General features: G+C 41.9%; 1 protein-coding gene across 5 annotated transcripts in view; it reads right to left on the minus strand.

Annotated features, from left to right (window-relative positions):
* DNAH3 (dynein axonemal heavy chain 3) overlaps positions 1-18,657 on the minus strand; it is a 95,584-nt gene that overhangs the window by 36,880 nt on the left and 40,047 nt on the right. For all 5 annotated transcript variants that reach the window (XM_088656929.1, XM_035131636.3, XM_088656928.1 and 2 more), the window contains 13 exons: positions 17,073-17,165; positions 16,054-16,164; positions 15,385-15,499; positions 14,857-15,055; positions 13,075-13,183; positions 11,412-11,525; positions 10,551-10,727; positions 9,836-9,927; positions 8,985-9,204; positions 8,634-8,768; positions 8,172-8,283; positions 5,939-6,180; positions 3,950-4,050 (listed from right to left, as the gene is read on the minus strand). In XM_088656929.1, the coding sequence (XP_088513055.1) occupies positions 3,950-4,050; positions 5,939-6,180; positions 8,172-8,283; positions 8,634-8,768; positions 8,985-9,204; positions 9,836-9,927; positions 10,551-10,727; positions 11,412-11,525; positions 13,075-13,183; positions 14,857-15,055; positions 15,385-15,499; positions 16,054-16,164; positions 17,073-17,165 (1,820 nt within the window). The remainder of the gene's footprint in view (positions 1-3,949; positions 4,051-5,938; positions 6,181-8,171; positions 8,284-8,633; positions 8,769-8,984; positions 9,205-9,835; positions 9,928-10,550; positions 10,728-11,411; positions 11,526-13,074; positions 13,184-14,856; positions 15,056-15,384; positions 15,500-16,053; positions 16,165-17,072; positions 17,166-18,657) is intronic.

Genomic DNA, 18,657 nt, shown 5'->3' on the forward strand with positions numbered 1-18,657 from the left:
TGTCTAAGAGACTTGCCTAGGGCCATTAACTCCACAAAGAGACCACTTCAGTAGTTCCTTCTTCTACAGAATCCCATTTTACTGATATAAAACCATAGGCCAATTTTTGTTGTTGGGGGGGGGGGGAGGCAGTGACATCATTGAGGCAAGATGGAGTTTTGATCTGCTGCTCCTTCCTTCCCCAGAAGCAAAAATAGCCTAGCTTGCTCCAAAACAAAATCTTGCTCAAAGTTTTAACTGCCCCAAGCGAGCTATGAGCCGCAGAATCAGAGGATCACAAAGTAGCAGCACTCTGCATGAGTGGTTTTCACCTCTGTCTCAGATCATGGGGGAATTGCAAGCCTAGGCCACAACCCTTTTCGAAATGGATGCCAGGGCTCCATGCAGTTGGGCGGGAGACAACTTATGAGAGACCAGAAGCTCCATTTGACACAACAGCTTTAGTTGCCTTAATTTTAAAAAAGATCTGACTGAGAACTGGGATAAAGCACTGAAACCACTGAGAATAGATAGATAGATAGATAGATAGATAGATAGATAGATAGATAGATAGATGGAGATATAAACCCAACAGTCTCAGGTGTTTCCACAACAGCTAATGAAGCAGTGGAACTCAGCATGAAGAACAGAACTAAGACTCTTTCTCTCTCTCTCTCTCCCAAACCTCAATCTGACATAAAACTGCAGCTCGGGGATGTGCAGGGTCAGGGCTGCTACCAGAATATATGCATTTGAGAGGCTCCGAAGAGCTTCGGAGACACCAAACTACATGAGGCTTTTGTGTCCTGGAGAAAGGAAATATTTTCTGATGCCATTATACAAGCAGTCCATACTGAAAGGATGCACAGAGCACTCTGTCTTAAAAAAAAGTGAGTGCTCGAGAAACATTATTGTTCACTTTTAGCGCCTTCATAATTGAAAATTACTTATTTCAAAAGTTCAGAACACTGGAAAAAATCACAACAGAAATTCAGCGATAAAACATCTACCAGGATCTCTGCACAACAAAAGCTGCAATGCAGATGAGAACTTAATATTTACGCTGCAGCACTTCCATGAAGCAGGCTTAAGGTACCAATAGGCTTACCGATTCCAACTCCTAATAACTTTATGAATGAATAACTAAAGCTGCCGCTACAGAACTGGAAGCTAAAAATAAAAATTAAATCAACTGGGGTTGCAACAAAATGAAGACAAACAACTGAGAGAAGTAGGCAGTGGAGAGGAAGACACAGAACTAAAAAAAGAGAGAGAGAGACTAGCGGCAAATGGAAAAAAGGGAAGAAAAACAAGACAAAAAAGACACGGGCAAAAACAAAGAAGAAGTAACAACAGCAAAAACAACACAGAGACAGCTTCTCTCTGCCTGAGCTTCCACTGTAACTATAAGTTCAATGAAGAGCTATGAGCTCTAAAACCAAAATGAGCAAGAATTTATTATCTTATTTTTGTTTGCAGTATAACCATGTGAAACATCTTCTGCTCCTGGGGGAAGGAGGGAGGGGGTAATGTTTACACCCCACCATTTCACCTTAGCTCATGAGCATTTGGCTCACGAAGGAAGACATGGAGTATTCCTCCCACAATCACAGGTGTAGGGGTTATTCTGTTGGGAAGGCTGGGGGATTAGGTGGGGGAGGGAGGGGGAGTTTGAATGTTGAAGTTAATCCCCTTTGGAATTCAGAGCATCTTTATTTTGTGCAGATGTAATATGATAATGTTGTAAGCCAACAGGGCCATCTCGAGCAGGTCGGGCGCCCTGGCACTGAGGCGCGGAGATCGCTCCGGCGCCCCCGCACCACCGGGACTACACCTAGAGCCGGGCCTGTAAGCCAATAATGGCTTATCTCCTGAGTTTATGCCAATAAAAACACAGAAGCTTGAGGAGTTAAGAGTCCAACCTTTACAGTTGAATTGTTTCGCAAAACTGTAACCACGCCCATTGGTTAAGGCAGTGATATTTTTAAAGTTTCAAACAAAGGATTCCAATTTTCACCAATCATGTACATCACTACCTCATTTTATGTTTAATAAACAAGTGCAATTCACACTGGCAATTTTGCTGACTAAGCTTTGATTCTCACCGCTTCCCACCGTGTTCTGTTACATTTTGTTAGTATGCATGTTGGGAACCTGCGTTACGTGTAGCCATTTGCACCATATAGCAATTTATGTTCTAGCTTTCAGCTGTATCTTTGTGATTCACATATTAGCTGTATTCCTGCCCCAATGGGGGGCAGCAACTTGCAAAACCATCAGTTTCATAAAGCAACAGGTTACCATAACTTCCCTATTAGAAGCACACTCAAGGATTTCCAGGGGCACACATTATCACATTTATTGTGGCCCTTTGGGCCACCACCACAATAATAACACTGAAATTGCTATAATGCATAATAAATCTATTTCCTGGTATATGCTGCATAATTTTAAATAAACCTTATAATGCCACACTTAACTGCAGTAACTTGGAATGTAAATGGTCTGGTACACCAGTTAAAAGAAGGGTAAAGGTACAGGTACAGGGATCCCTGACCATTAGGTCCAGTTGCAGACGACACTGGGGTTGTGGCGCTCATCTTGCTTTACTGGCTGAGGGAGCTGGCGAACAGCTTCCGGGTCATGTGGCCAGCATGACTAAACCGCTTCCAGCAAACCAGAGAAGTGCACGGAAATGCTGTTTACCTTCCCGCCGGAAGGTACAAGTATTTATCTACTTGTACTTTGATGTGCTTTCGAATTGCTAGGTTGCCAGGAGCTAGGACCGAGCAACGGGAGCTCACCCAGTTGCAGGGATTCAAACCGCTGACCTTCTGGTTGGCAAGCCCTAGGCTCTGTGGTTTAACCCACAGCGCCACCCGCGTACCTAAAAGATACGTCCCTAAAATAAGAGTACGGTCGGCTTTAAAGTGAGATAACCCAGACCTTTTTTATATATAAAGAGACATGTGTTTGTTTGTTTTTTTAAAAAGAAACACAATACTGGTACAAAATCCTTCCCCCAAGTGAAGGTGGAGATTGGTACACCTCACAAGGTATTTCCCAAAGCAGGAGGGTCAGCATTCTTGATTTCTCCCCAACGTGGCTTTCAGTTAAAATACATACCAAGTGACCCTAATGGGAGATTTATCTTTCACAAAGGTCTGTTAGATAACTCCTGGCTGACATTATGCTCTAGTTATGACACCAGCACCCCAAGCTGAGACTGCTGAACAGATTTTTGGACTGGGGTGTTTGGGGTTTTTTGGGTTGGGGGTGTTGTTGCTGATTTTTTGTATCTTCGTTTTAGATCTTGTAATTTATGTGGAAATTGTTCAGTTTGGTTGTGCATTTTTAAATGTTTTATTTATTGTTGATGACTACTTCTGTTATGTTGTAGTTATGTGCTTTTTTATGTTGTAAGCAGCCTTGAGCATGATTTGAACTGTAGAAAGGCAGCATACAGATACAAATATGTATGTATGTATGTATATATGTATGTATGTATGTATGTATGTATGTATGTATGTATGTACCAATCCTATAAGGGACCCAGGTGGCGCTGTGGGCTAAACCACAGAGTCTAGTACTCGCTGATCAGAAGGTCGGCGGTTCGAATCCCTGCAACGGGGTGAGCTCCCGTTGCTCGGTCCCAGCTCCTGCCCACCTAGCAGTTCGAAAGTACAAGTAGATAAATAGGGACCGCTCCGGCGGGAAGGTAAACAGCATTTCCGTGCGCTGCTCTGGTTCGCCAGAAGCAGCTTTGTCATGCTGGCCACATGACCCGGAAGCTGTCTGCGGACAAACGCTGGCTCCCTCGGCCTATAGAGCGAGATGAGCACCGCAACCCCAGAGTCGGACACGACTGGACCTGATGGTCAGGGGCTCCTTTACCTTTACCTTTTTACCAATCCTATAACAATATAGAGAGGCACACAAAACTGCTATTGGCTCTGCTTGCAAAAGTTACCTGCTGACAGTAGCTGGAGAAGCTTGTTCCAGATCTTCTGGCTCAAACATTAAGCTCATCTTTGCACTCATCTGAATTATTTCGCCACTCATTAGGCACAGCTAGAATGAAAACATCATGTAACCATGGTTCAGTCATGTGTACGGTAGGGATTGTGACAGGAAGACTTGCACTATTGCAGCATGTGTCACACAGAGTTTCAGTCATTTTACAGTCACGCACATGAACAACAGTGACATTCTGTAAGAGGGTGAACATCATTCATTTGCTTCTTCTCATACTTCTATGAGATAATGAAAGGTTTGCATGTAATGTTTAACCATGATTTAGCATAAGAAGGGCAATTCCCTCTCTCTTCTTCCAGCATGGCTGCACTGGAAACTTCTTTTTCTGTTGTATATTAATCACAGTTTAATGTCTGCATGCATGTGCAAGTGTGTGTGCACGCAGAAACAAACACACACAGATATTAAAAAGACAGTGGTGGGTAGAAGCCAATGCTAGTCCTACTAAGAGTAGACCTGTTGGAATTAACGTACACAATTTAGATATTTAATTGGAAACCCAGAAGGCCATGATTCAAAGAGCTATTTGTATATTAGAAGCCCATAGCAAACTATCTATTACTAGACAAATACTTCCCTGTGATCTAAAATAATTAAGACAGGTACATACAACTAAACTATATTAAAAAATCCACTATCAAGCATCACACCGTGATATTTCTAATCACATTAGAAATAATGTGAACAAAAGTGAAATAATTTAATCTGTAATTAAAAACTGAGATTAGCTATAATTAACAAAAATGTGCACTGCCTTGACAATTTATAGTATGGCCCTTTAACAACTTTTGTTCACACACAGGAAGCGCACAGATAAAAGCTGCCACCTAGTAAATAATGTAAATAAGAAATCACTTTTAAAAACATCTTACCTTGAAATTTGCTTTGAGAGTCTTGTAAAAAACAATGAATGAATTTAAATCATTGCCACCTTGCATTAGAACCGCGTTATTCTATACTAGGGAGTGTTGCCTCTGATTGCTTCACTTGCCAAACCTGCCTACACCCACCAGACCCCCACGTGTTTGCCAATCTCCTTCCGGCTTCCTTTACACCAGGCCAACCCCACTCCCAAACCCTATTCCTGTCCCTTAACCTTGCCAAACCCACTGAATGTCAGAGTGAGGTGGGCAGCAGCAGAGCTTGCCGGGAATGCTCACCCATTCACCTGGCTGCTTTGGCCATCCACCCACTGTTCTATTATCGTGCTGCAGTTCACACAGCTGCATATCTGTGGTCATGCAAATTGCAGGATGGTGGCATGCTTCCATATTTATGCATATAGGCAGAAAGAGCTACAGAGACTCTCTGCTTCCCCACTTCTACAGATATGCTTTGCTTTTGATAACAGCACAATCTTAACCATGTCTACTCAGTTCAATGGGGCTTAATTCCAGATATATGGAGTTAGTGGTTATCTTAAAGCAAATAATGCAGTTTATTTAAAAATAATTACAATAATAAATGAACCAGTTGGAATCTACCACTGGGTGTGGCTCCCACAGCTTCTTACTACCATATGTGTCTAGTGGTACATCTAGAAAATTGCTCCCAGTTGATTCAGTGCAGTCCTCATTCTACACTTCTTACAGTGTAATGATTCTGAAGCCACAAACTAGAGGAAGGAAGAATAGCTTGAAACAACTTTATTCTTCAAACATGTGCAGCAACCTCTAGGCCAGTGGTGGCCAAACATGGCCCTCCAGCTGTTTTGGGACTACAATTCCCATCATCCCTGACCACTGGTCCTGTTAGCTAGGGATGGTGGGAGTTGTAGTCCATAAACAGCTGGAGGACCAAGTTTGGCCACCACTGCTCTAGGCCTTTGGAACTGTTTGAATCATGCAACCTTAGTCCTCAAATTACCTTCTTAATACTAAGAGAATAAATCTCTAAATTACAAACTCTATCATTACAGCCTTACCTTCTTGTTATCATCTAACACAGTGTTCATGTTCTCTATCCAAACAGCATCGACAGGACCATCAAAGACAATCCATTTCCTGTCCTCTGTTGTAGAGCTGGCTTGCTCTCTGAAGGTGGTTGCAAGAACGCCATCTGTCCATTCGTGGCTCACAGGGTCAAAACACCCATACAACTGTCCCATTGTAATAGCTTTTGGATTAATAATTCTATATTCAACTGCAGATTCTTCTGTTGAAGGGTCTGAGACAAAAAAAATGTATCTTAGGTTAGCGACATGGGAGGAATTCAATTCTCATTTAAAGGTGAATCTGCCCAATTTGTGCTTTCTGAAACACATTTGAAATTCTCTGAATTTTGCAATACAGCCAAGCAGTGTGCACAAAAATGCATATGCCGGATCAGGGGGGAATGCTCTGCAAAAATGTGTATCAGGCAAAATGTGTCTATTAAGAGACATTCACACTAAATGGTGATGGATTTTCATGTGGACTTTTAACAATAAATATTTGAAAACTGAGGTGAAATGTGGAGAACTAAAAAAAAAAAGATTAGAAATGTGAGAAATTGGGAGAATCTAAAATGGACAGATTTGCCAATTCTGATCTCTGACTGGTAAGAAGGCAAACTCACTGGCAGAAATTGATGCCTAAAAAGCCTTGCTATCCCAAAGTTATTTCTCAGACCAAAAGTAGATGTTACACTCTTGGTGTATATTATTTTCTCCCGTTTTTGTTGTTGTTTTGTTTTGTTGTTGTTTAAATTCAAAGACTTGGTGTCACTCTTCAGTTACCCAGCTTTAACTGACCCTGAGATCTAAGACATTTTGCAGGCTGAGGCCGAGCAGCAGTCCCATCAACCAAGGCCAACCAAGTTATTTTGGCACCAGGGCTAGAAAATCCCCAAACACCTCTCCTCCTCCCTGGCTTAAAAAGTACAGTAATGACAAGTTAAATAATGAACAATTTGCTGCCCTTTCATTACATCCTCTCATAATCCTTCACTTCGACTGATGGCAGAGCTATCCCTATTCAGAGTATACTCACTGGAATTAATGGATCTCAGTTAGTTATGTTCATTAACTTCAGTGGAACTACTCTGGGCAGGCACAACCAGGTTTGTACCACTTAATAGGTGAATATCAATTTCAATCCTTCCTTTAAGTACAGAGAGGAGAAAAAACAACCCTCTAAGCATACCCTCTATAAGCCACAGAAGAAGTGACAAAGACAAGGAAGAAAGAGAAAAAGAAAGTAGATGGGGAAAGTTCAGGTGGCAGGCTGAGAAAATAATTTTTGAGAGTTTCAAGGGGAAATTGTCCAACATTTTCAGAACACTGGGAACCAAAGATGGCTTTGGCTTAATAAAATGTGTAAGTGGTTTTACTGCTTATTCAGCTCAAGGTTTGGATCAAAGTAAGACATGTTTCTGCCAATGCAACCTTTAATCTGTCTTCCAGACAACTGAAATTCTCTGTTGTGTAGAGTGGAAAGAACAGCATTAGCAATTTTCCATTCTTGTACCTATAACCTTCCTCTGTTCTCAAACAACAGGCAATTGAGGGGGGGAAAGTGCTCAAGATGTAAGCTTTCTCTTTCAAGATCAGTCTTGCTATACAGGATACAGCAGATAGGTGCTTATTTATTTCCTTTCATTTGTGAATTGCTTCCTGTGAAATGTCTCAAAGCAATTTAACAATTAAAACATCAGAAATAAAAACCTATATGAAAAGATTTCATATTTTAAAAAAAATATATAAAAAATTTTGTGCACAGAAAAATAACTTCCAATCCAGCGCAGATACAGACTGGGATGAGTATCTCAATTTATAAAGGCTTCTTGAAATGGGAAGGTGTCAAAAGATAATAGATTGGTGACATCTGTACATGGCGGGGGTGTTCCAAACGTTGGCCACTACAACACTGAAGACCCAGATTCTATATCTTATGGAATGAACCTCCTAATGAGATGGTGTCTGCTGGATGCCATCTTCTATAGAGCACAGTGATTGGTTGGATACATAATGGGTAATGTAATCTTTTAGGTAGTTTGGTCCCAAGCTGTAGGGGGGCTTTGTACCAGCACCATGAATTTAGCCTGATAGCTAATTGGCAGGTAATAGCTAGCTGCAGTCCAAAACATCTGGAGGGCACCCGATTGGGGAAAGAGAAGATGAAGTTAAAGTTCTTTTTTAAATTAAGAAGGCATTGGGCAGAATTAAATTTGATATATACCTTGGCTCAGATCCCCAAGGGCCATAGCGAGCACTTTGTAGGCGTAGGTTTTTCCTCCCATCGGCTCCCCGACAATCATATAGCCATGACGAACCATCATCATTTCATAAATCTGTGCCAATGAAATGAGCGTTGTCAAAAATACATTGCGTAGATGAAGTTTTCTGCCTTATAAAAGCATCGGAAATCCACAGAAGTGTGAAGACATGAATATATTCAATAAAAATCCTCAAAGCACTTTGAGACACACTCAGCATTGTTTCATAGGAACTGTGCAAATATGAAAGGTGTAGCCTTAAGTCAAGAAACTAAAAAAGGGAAATCAATAAAGCCTAAGTTGGCTCAGTAACAAAGACAGATTAGTGGCTCCACCCACCAAAGTTGGCCTGCAATTGAGGGAGGGGGTTAAGGATCTGGCCTACATAGACATTTCCAGTGTGCAAATATTCAAATTAAAGAAACCTGAATAATTTTCCCAATAAACCATGGAACTGGTTGAAGATTAATTTTTGCGATATTGTTATTCAGTGCCTGGATGAAGAGATCATAATCTGGTCGAGGTAGAATCACTCCAGGAAATAAATCAGATATGATTCCCTGTGAAATGTAAGAAGAAGAAAAAAGAATATGCAATTTAAGGGCAGGAACTTCTGGTTGTACACAAACATGATTCAAGCTGTTCTAAGCAAATGAAAATACGGTACTGTAATCTTTCTTATTAGTTAATCATAACACTGTCGTCTACATTTGCTTGCCTACATTCATGCAGCAACAGTTCATGTTATCAGCATCTAAATGACTTCATTATCTTACCTGAAACAGGGGGACATCTTGTGCCAAGAATTTAGCTAAGTTAACGTCCAGTAGAGCCCTGAGCAGCAAGACACTTTCATTTTCATCTGGGTACTTCAGTTTTAAGTTTCCTGCTGCTGTCAGGACCGATTTTACAGCACGCATCCCATAGTCGTAATGATGCTGCGATGATAACTGTTCAGAGCAAAGACGATAGGTAGCAACAATCTTCTGGGCAAGACTGTGAAAGATTTTACAACACGTTACAATTTATGGACAGCAAACACAATGGAGAAAAGAGGATAAAATGTCTACATCATGTATGAATAGATAAATAATTCAAACAGACATCACGAAGTAAGTTTATAAAAGATTAAGTGACAAATCAAATGGCAGGTTTTTCCTCTTACTTAGGGGATGCTATTGGTGGGTAGTGTTTTTTCCTAGAAAAATAGGTGCCGGTACTCATTATGAAGTTGTTACAGTACATGCCACACTTTTTAACAAGAAAAAAAGAAGTGCTGGTACCCTTGAGAGCTGCGTACCCTTGAGTACCCCCTGGGGGGGGGGAAGCACTGGATGGGTAGGACTTAAACTCCCAGCCTGGCAGCAGTGGGGCATGTTGGTAGTGGTAGAGCCACCTCTTTTTATACTGTAATTTTATGTTGTGAACTGCCCTTAGATCTACAGGTATACGGCAGTATACAAATGCAATTAATAATAATAATAGAATTAAAATATAGGAAAGTGTTTATGAGAAAAGACTTATTTATATATGGCAAGACTCCAAGAGAACTTCTGTTGCTCATATACCTTCCACATACACCCAAGTGAAGGTTTCCTGTATAATACCTGAAAACCGACTAACTTACCTTCGGGAGTCAAGGAATCCCATTGAATAAAGTGAAATTTCACCAATCAAAGCATAATCTGGAACCATCATGGCTACAGTACGGAATAAAGCCTGAAGAACAGAAAGTGGGGGAAAATAAATAATCAATATACAATGTATTCTCAAAACAAAAAGCAATAGGTAAGGTTGTTGTCCAAGTATGTTGTGCTTCAGTGACAGTTACTTGTGAGCCTATGACTTCAGAAGCAATTAGTTAAGGAATAAGAACTAGGATTGCCAGGAACTGTCTAGCAGTAGAGGAATATGGTTTAAATGGATTTATGCACAGAATGTGGCAGTTCTGAACAGAGGCAGGCATGCAGATCTCTACATGTGGAGGCTTACCTTCTGGAACTTTGACTGCATAGAGTTCCAGAATTTAGGAAAGCCTCTGCACATGGACATTTGGGGTGGAGCCAGGTAGAGTCCTGTGTCAAAAGGTGCAGCCCCTTTCTATACCCTTCACATGCTTTTGTCAGAGCAACACTTATGAACCCTGGGAGCTATCCCAGGTTCTGAAACCTAACTCTCACACTTTCCTTTGAATTGTGCTTTTATGTCAGTTACCGTCTCCCTCATACTGTTTCCTCATCCAGACTACCTATTTTTTGCTCACTGCCTTTTCCAGGTTATCTTCTTCTGGTCTTGCCCAGCCACCCATGGGTGTTTCACTTTCTCAGTGTATAACAATTCACCTTCAAGTTATCAGGAAGTTCTGCCCGTCCAGCATATCCAGGATTCATAGTGATGAATACTGCACAGGTTGGATTAAGTGAAATCTCCGTGCCTTCAAAGAGAAATGTTCTCAGCTTTCGAATAATAGCCTGCTGAATACTGAGGATCTGCTGTGCCACTACAGAGAGAACTTCAACCTAACAACAATATAAAGAAAATAATACTTCAGATTTCAAACACGCATTTCAATCCAATGTAAAGGGACCACTAAATGTGACCTGAACAATGCGTTGGGGCAGTGTTTATCAAACTTGCGTCCCCATCTCGTTGTTGGACCACAATTCCCATCATCCCTAGCTAGCAGGACCAGTGGTCAGGGATGACCAGTACAGCTGGAGACTCAAGTTTGAGAAAAACTGTGTTAGGGCTAGGCTGAAATAGTGTGATAAATCAATGAGAACTGGCTATAGCCAGAAATTTTACAGAGAAATGCCTCATACTGACGATTGGTGGCTTAGCATTGACTAGCAATAGATCTCCAGGGTTTCATTGTTCCAATCAACCATCCATGTCCTCTTCAATACTTCTTTCCATTCCATCTCCCATAATAGTCAGGCAGCATTCTGTGACTACTGAACAGGCTAAGTTCTCCCTGGGCTATTTCAGATATTTCCCCTCCCCCTTAGGCGCTCTCTCTCTCTCTCTCTCTCTCTCTCTCTCTCTCTCTCTCTCTCTCTCTCTCTCTCTCTTAAAAAGTATTTCAGCAAACCTTGGGATTCTCCAACCCTGTTTATATCTCCCCTGTGTGAGGGTGGTACTGTTTTGGTTACAGAAGTGGCATCACTCATAGTCTAAGCACCGGAAATAGAGGAAGTCATTACCTCAATTCTGTTGAACTCATCAAAGCAGGCCCAAGCTCCAGCCTGTGCCAGTCCTTTAAAGAATTTCCCCATGGCTTTGTAATCGAGACCGTCAGAGCAATTGAAGACAACGCACTAAAACAAATGACATATTATATTGTTCAAAGCTGCTGCAAATTTTTTACTTAACAATAATAACATTGTCAACCACTTAAATTTCTTCCAGGAGTGGCTCCTGCGTCTGTAACAATTGTGCAATGAGCAGGAATTCAGCAGGTGAAGGTTTTGCATTGACAGGCGGAGTCCCCCAAACCCCAGGCGACCCCCTGAGCAGAATAATGACACGAGACAACATGCTATGGGATTCAAATTGGCCACAACTTTATTAAGATTCAGATGTAGGGAGACCTTGGCTCAGGCATTGGGCGTTATCCTCACCAGTCCCCAGCCGGGGTTCTGGGAGGCTTCGGGGTTATCCAAATGTATGGGGTTTGGGGCTGGCTATGGAGAACATATGTTCAAGCAGAGAGAGCCCGCCCCCCATTCACCGCCGCTGAAAGGGGGAAGCGAAGACACCTATTGGTATGGTCAACGCTTCCCCCAATACCCGGATCTTGTCGCCGCAAGGGGGTGAAGTCTCCGCCTCACGCCCCTCCCTCTAGGAAAATCGCCAAAGAATTGCGCCCAAGACCTGAAACCGCCAAAGTTGTGACGTATTGCTACGGGAAAGGCAAAACCTGCCAATGCAGGAAAATTCCTTTCCGGCCCTTCAACAGCGACCTTGACGTAGCAGTGCCTATGTACCTGTGGAAAAATGGTTAACCTGCAAAAGAAACTTGAATGAAGGTGTGGAGGGTGGGAGAAGCTCTGGAGCCAACTGGTGCTTGGAGGTAAGATTCAAATTCTATTGTGTGAGATGGAAAGTCCCTCCCCTTACCTGGCTATCCCCTGGCAACACCTCCCCAGGCAGGATTGGACGCTAGGCTGAGACCCCTGGCATCCTACCTGGGAAGGCAGTGCCAGCACCGAACTACCAGGGAGTCACCTTATGGGATCAGGGGGCTGCGCACGACCACGCAAAGGTCGCCCCCCCCCCATTTGATGTGTGGAGTGGTCATTGCCATCACTGCACGAAATTTTGTGTGATTAATTTCAGTGTGTCATGTGGCTGTTAAAGGCACAGGAGCCCCGGTACAGAAGTTGGCAAGCTGAGCTACAACTCCAGCAACTTACAAAGAGAAATGGAAAGCACACTACAAACAAACCATGATTATACAATAGTAAGCTGCGGGTTCTCTACATTAGGGGTGAGGAATGTGGCACATTTTTGGGTGCTGGGCAAGATCGCAGACCTGAGAAAGCATTTTTTCTGTGGCGAGAGCATGGCGCAAGAGCATGACACACAAAATGGCCACCACAAACTCATGTGAAAAAATGGGATGGCCCATTCTTTCCACGACACATGTGTGTGGGGTGTTATATATTCACCGCAGAGACTTGTGGGATGTGAATTGCTGCATATGAATTAATAGGAATACATCCCATTTCTTTTTCAAGTATTCATGAACTTTTGATCCACAGCTTCAGCAAACAAAGATGATTCCTCAAACTAATTTTAGAGAGAAAGAGAGGGAGGGATGGAGGAGGAAAAACATAGATATCAGCAAAAAGATTGTTTTGTTACCTGCTTAGCTAGTGCTTTTGCTAAATCTTTGGTGGTTTCAGTTTTGCCAGTTCCCGCAGGTCCTTCTGGAGCACCTCCCAGGTTTAATTTCAAAGCTCCCATTAATGTTCTAAGAAACAGAAAAGAGAGGAATTAGCACAGATATATATTTTAAAAATTAGGATACCGGGGTGGGGAAATCTGCGGCCCTCCTAATGCTACTAGAGTAGAACTCCCATCCTCCCTGATGATTACCCCTGCTGGATGCTTGGGCTGCTGGGAGTTAGATTCTGCATCTATGCACACACATGCACTAGGTACAAATTAGGACCTCCTCTTTCTCCATGGACTTTGGTGATTGTCTGCCGAGTTACACAATGCTAAGACACTGGCCCTTCAACGTGTGGGTGGGTTTATTTATTATTGCTTTATTTCCTTGAGCAAGTCATAAGAATTTCAATATTCTCACCCTCTCAGTACAGTCAAATGGTCAAAGTTAAACAGAACAATGTGCATTTCTCAATGAAATATTATACTTTTTGGAACACCCAGCGTTTTCAAAAAAGGGAAGTATGCAAATCTGTAAGCTTGCATGCAATTGCTGAGAGGGACAAGAATCTCCCCATGACATTTGCCCTGCCCCAACCCAAATACCATGCGTATTTTACGATATGACAGTGGCCAGGTGGATTAATGGAACATTCAGCCAAGAACTGGGCGCAGCTCTCTAGTTTCTTATGTGGGTAGCCTTGCTTTTTAAAAACCTTTAGCACTGGATCCTATGGTCCTGAGGTTCAAGTGGCCTTTATTTGGGATCAAACTTTGAGAGTGGAAGGCCCTGCCCTGTGAAACTCCCTGCCAGTAGAGGTTTGACTATAATTATTCCTGCCTTTTTTTTTTGGACGCCTTCTAAAAATAGTGTTATTCAGACAGGCCTTTGCAATGTGACTCTTTTTTTTAAAAAAAAAAACCACAAGCCACTATTTACTGATGTTTTTACTGATGATACAGTAATTTTATATGCTGTGTTCCATCTTGCTGTATTTTTAGGAAAGTGTGGTCTGTCTGTCTGTCTATCTATCTATCTGGGACGAGGGTGGCACTGTGAGTAAATCACTGGGCCTAGGGCTTGCCGATTGAAAGGTTGGCAGTTCGAATCCCTGTGACGGGGTGAGCTCCCGTTGTTCGGTCCCAGCTCCTGCCAACCTAGCAGTTCGAAAGCACATCAAAGTGCAAGTAGATAAATAGGTACTGCTCCGGCGGGAAGGTAAACGGCATTTCTGTGCGCTGCTCTGGTTTCACCAGAAGCGGCTTAGTCATGCTGGCCACATGACCCAGAAAAACTGTCTGCGGAAGCGGACAAACGCCAGCTCCCTTGGCCTGTAAAGCGAGATGAGTGTTGCAACCCCAGAGTCGTTTGCGACTGGACTTAATTGTCAGGGGTCCCTTTACCTTCATCTATCTATCTATCTACCTATCATCTATCTATCTATCTATCTATCTATCTATCTATCTATCTATCTATCTATCATCTATCATCTATCATTTAATCAATCACCTGGGACTTCATATGTGTAAGCCGGGGTAGCCAATGTTTTGTCCTCCAGATGTTGATGGACTCCAGATCCCTTCATACCTGACCACTAGCCATGCTGGATGGCAATAAGGGGAACTGGAGTCCCATAACATCTGGAGGGCCACAGGTTCACCACTCCTAACATATATCCTGCTGACATTCCAGTTCTGAGCATGTCTTGTGAACTAAAAACATGAACATAAAAAAAAAGCGGGGAGGGGTGTTACCTATAGCATCGGTCGGTCAGCGGCGTTATCACCAAACGAAGGGAGTTGCCCAGGTACTCATAGCCATATCTGGCTTCAGTTGTAATCATTCGGACCATCACTTCTCCCTGTTCCCAGTAATACCTCAGCTGAGAAATCCACTGGAAATCATTCAGATCTGAAACCTTGTCTTCAGACAGTTTTGCGACAACATCCCGTGCTGCAGGAACAAAGATATTTTGTCAAATGGACCAGTACACTTAAGCCAAACATTGAGCTTCAACTCCTGTCTGAAAACCTGAAAAAGCCACTGCCAGACAGTATAGTGCTAAGCTAGGGGTATCAATGGGCTAATTTTTCAGTTGAAGGCAACTTCATCTGAGAAGTGGGGGCGGGGGTGATTGCATTTTTGAGACCCCCTTCCATATTTCTAATACTCATTCCATTTATAACCCTAGCTCTCTTTCCATCTCTTGACTTTCACTGGAAGGGGCATTTCAGTTTCTTATGTATCCTGCTGTTCTCCCACTTCCCGACCTTGGCATTTACCATGCACATCAATGACCGTGAGGGCTCCCAGGGTGAGCCGGGCCCCGCCTGACAGCTTCCCTCTGACCAGTTCAACAATTTCTCCAATCTGTTTGTTGCTTTTCTCCAAAAATGCCTGCAGGGGGGGGAAAGAAGGTTATTATTACCAACAGGTAGGACTTGAAGCACCATGTTGCAGTGTTTTTCCCAACCCCTAAGGGGATTGTCCCTGATTATTTATCATATAAATACAGTGGTACCTCTACTTACAAATTTAATGCGTTCTGAACACACATTTGTAAGTCAAAAAAAATTGTAAGTCGAATCCCATAGGAATGCATTGGGAGAAAAAAATTGTAAGTAGAAGCAACCCTATCTAAAAATTCGCAAGTAGAAAAAATCCTATCTAAACCGCATCCAAGATGGCGGACGGAGCTCCATTCGTAAGTAGAAACATTCGTAAGTAGAGTTATTCGTAAGTAGAGGTACCACTGTAATTTTAACCTACTCTTCAGCTGATAAAGGCTTCCAGAGCTGCTTCCAGATCAATGCAATACAAGTCAATCTCTCTCTGCCCAATAGAGTATTTGAACAATATATAGAGGGTTGTCTCCAACTATGTCCTCCTCTGAGCAGACCCATTGAAATTAATAGACCAATGTTACAGCAATCCCCTCCCCCAAATCTTACAGGTAGAGTTTTCCCCTGTATGGCTTCTGATACTTCTTTTGTCCAGAAGATGGATGATACACAGATAACTACTTGTCCTGGCCACTGCAGCACCCACTTATTCCGGGGAACCTTTAAAAACAAAGCGAATAACATTAGACTGCCATGGCCAACTAGGGCTCTGAGATTTTAATATCAAGGCAAAACTATGGTCCTAAATGGGAGGATGAAATGTTTCCCAAAACTTCCCTGATCTACAATGTGATATTAGTTTCATTTTATTTGCTTCTTGAATAATACCAGCAGTCTCTAGGTGACATTCAACAAATTTAAACGTGCACATGTAAAAAGACACCAACATAAATGATTAACATTATAATATGAATAAAGGGGAAGTCCTGACTCCATAGAACAGTGTTTTCCAATTAGCTCATTACTGAGGTCCCCCTACTTTTGAAATTTTTTATAACTCCATGGTAGTTACCTGCGCAAAGCAATTTTTTGAAGAAAATGTGGGAAGGACCCTCATAAGCAAAGGATTTTAGGTATACTTAAAAAAAACCATACCATAAAATTTGTGATATTACCACAAATTGCCTATCCCCAGACAGTAGGAAAAACTTGTCTCCATTGCTCCACTACAACTGAATTAAAAAAAACCAATTGTGTCCCTAACTTGCAAGTGTTCTATATACAGAAGGATTTTTTTTTTATTTGAGTATTCAAACATGCTATTCCTTACTTGTAATCTATGTTGGTACTCTAAACAAAACTTTGCAGCATATGGTTCTGCTAACTGAGTGATCTTGCACCTTCAAGACATAGGTCAGGGCTTGATAAAATATTGGTGAAGGGATCCCTTACATTTTTTAATGATAAGCATGTGAACCTGCCCCATGGAGAAAAATAAATAAAAAATAAACAAAAGAAAAGTAAAAAATAATAAGTTGCATTACTGAAATAAATGCACTTTTCGAAGATATTCTAATTTTCCGAGTTTCACCTGCACAACTGTGTCACTGCAAATCATTGCTTATTACCTGATCATATCCTTCGATGCCCCTTTCTATGACTTTTCTGATACTGGACAGCATCATGTGTTCTACTTGTGACAGCCACTTCTCAACCATGCCCTTAGGAAAAAAGATAAATGTGAAAATGAAGGATCTGTGAACCCAAAACCATACCATGATTGAATGGGAATTTTCACAATGAGAAAGTCCAAACACTGGAGAGGAATCATATATGTGGTTCGTTTCAAAGGGCTGGCACAGAACAGGTTCTGTGCAGTAACTCATACATTCATTGTTAATAAGATTTTAATTGGAAATGCCCTCAATGAAAAGGAATCTATGCTTCTAAGCAATATATATATGTGACATATTACATGTTACTAGTTACAGGTAGGCAGCCGTGTTGGTCTGACGTAGTCAAAACAAACAAACAAACAAACAAACAAATCCTTCCAGTAGCACCTTAGAGACCAACTAAGTGTGTCATAGGTATGAGCTTTCATGTGCATGCACACTTCTTCAGATACACTGAAACAGAAGTCTCCAGACCCTTATGTATAGTCAGAGGGTGGGGAGGGGTATTACTCAGAAGGGTGGTGGGAATGGGTGATTGGCTGATAGGAGTGGTAAACCTGTTGAAGACTGTTAACAACTGCAATTGGTCTTACAGGAAAAAGCAAGGGGTGAGATGGCTAAATAAAGCTTTATCATGTATAATGAAATAAGAATCCAATGTCCTTATTCAGACCAGGTGTCTCCATGGTTTTAAGCTCGGTAATGAGTTGCAATTCAGCAACTTCTCTTTCCAGTCTGTTTCTGAAAATTTTCTGTAATAAGACAGCTACTTTGAGATCTTGTATAGCAGGTCCTGTGAGACTGAAGTGTTCTCCTACTGGTTTCTCTGTCTTGTGATTCCTGGTGTCAGATTTATGTCCATTTATCCTTCAGGAATCATCAGGAATCACAAGACAGAGAAACCAGTAGGAGAACACTTCAGTCTCCCAGGACATTCTATACAAGATCTCAAAGTAGCTGTCCAGCACCAGTGGAACAGGCCTTGCCTGCCAATCAGAGGGCTTTGCTACTAGGGATACTTGGGAGGAGGGAATAGCCAGAGAAGGACCAGAACTGGGACACAGCAGATGATCAGGAAGGGTGAGGAGTCTTCCCTGAGCCTCTCCTGGAAGGAATGCTCCCTACTGCACTCGCATGGGCAGCTTCAACTCTGCCTAGGGATGGGTGAATTGATTTTGGTTTCTCTCAGTTTCCCATTTTCCTTGTCTTCAGTTCTCCACATTTAACATCAGTTGGAAAATTAGTTTTTGTTTAAGTTGTCATTAAAATTTGTCAAGCATTTTAATGAGAATTTCTCCTAACAAGAACACTCTTCAATGGAATTTTGCCCAACAAACACATTTCCACAAAGAAGTCACCTTAATAAAGTGTATTTCCACCCACTAATATATGCATTTCTTTGCACATTTTACCTAACACATGCATATTTGTGCACATTACTTGGTTGAAGAACTGCACAGCAAAATTCAGATAAATGCTAATTTAGAAGGGTGGCTATGATTCAGTTTGCTTATTGTTTCATAAAGTATGAATTATG

The sequence above is a fragment of the Zootoca vivipara genome, chromosome 13 (assembly GCF_965207765.1).
Source record: "Zootoca vivipara chromosome 13, rZooViv2.hap1.1, whole genome shotgun sequence".
Taxonomy (NCBI): Eukaryota; Metazoa; Chordata; class Lepidosauria; order Squamata; family Lacertidae; genus Zootoca; species Zootoca vivipara.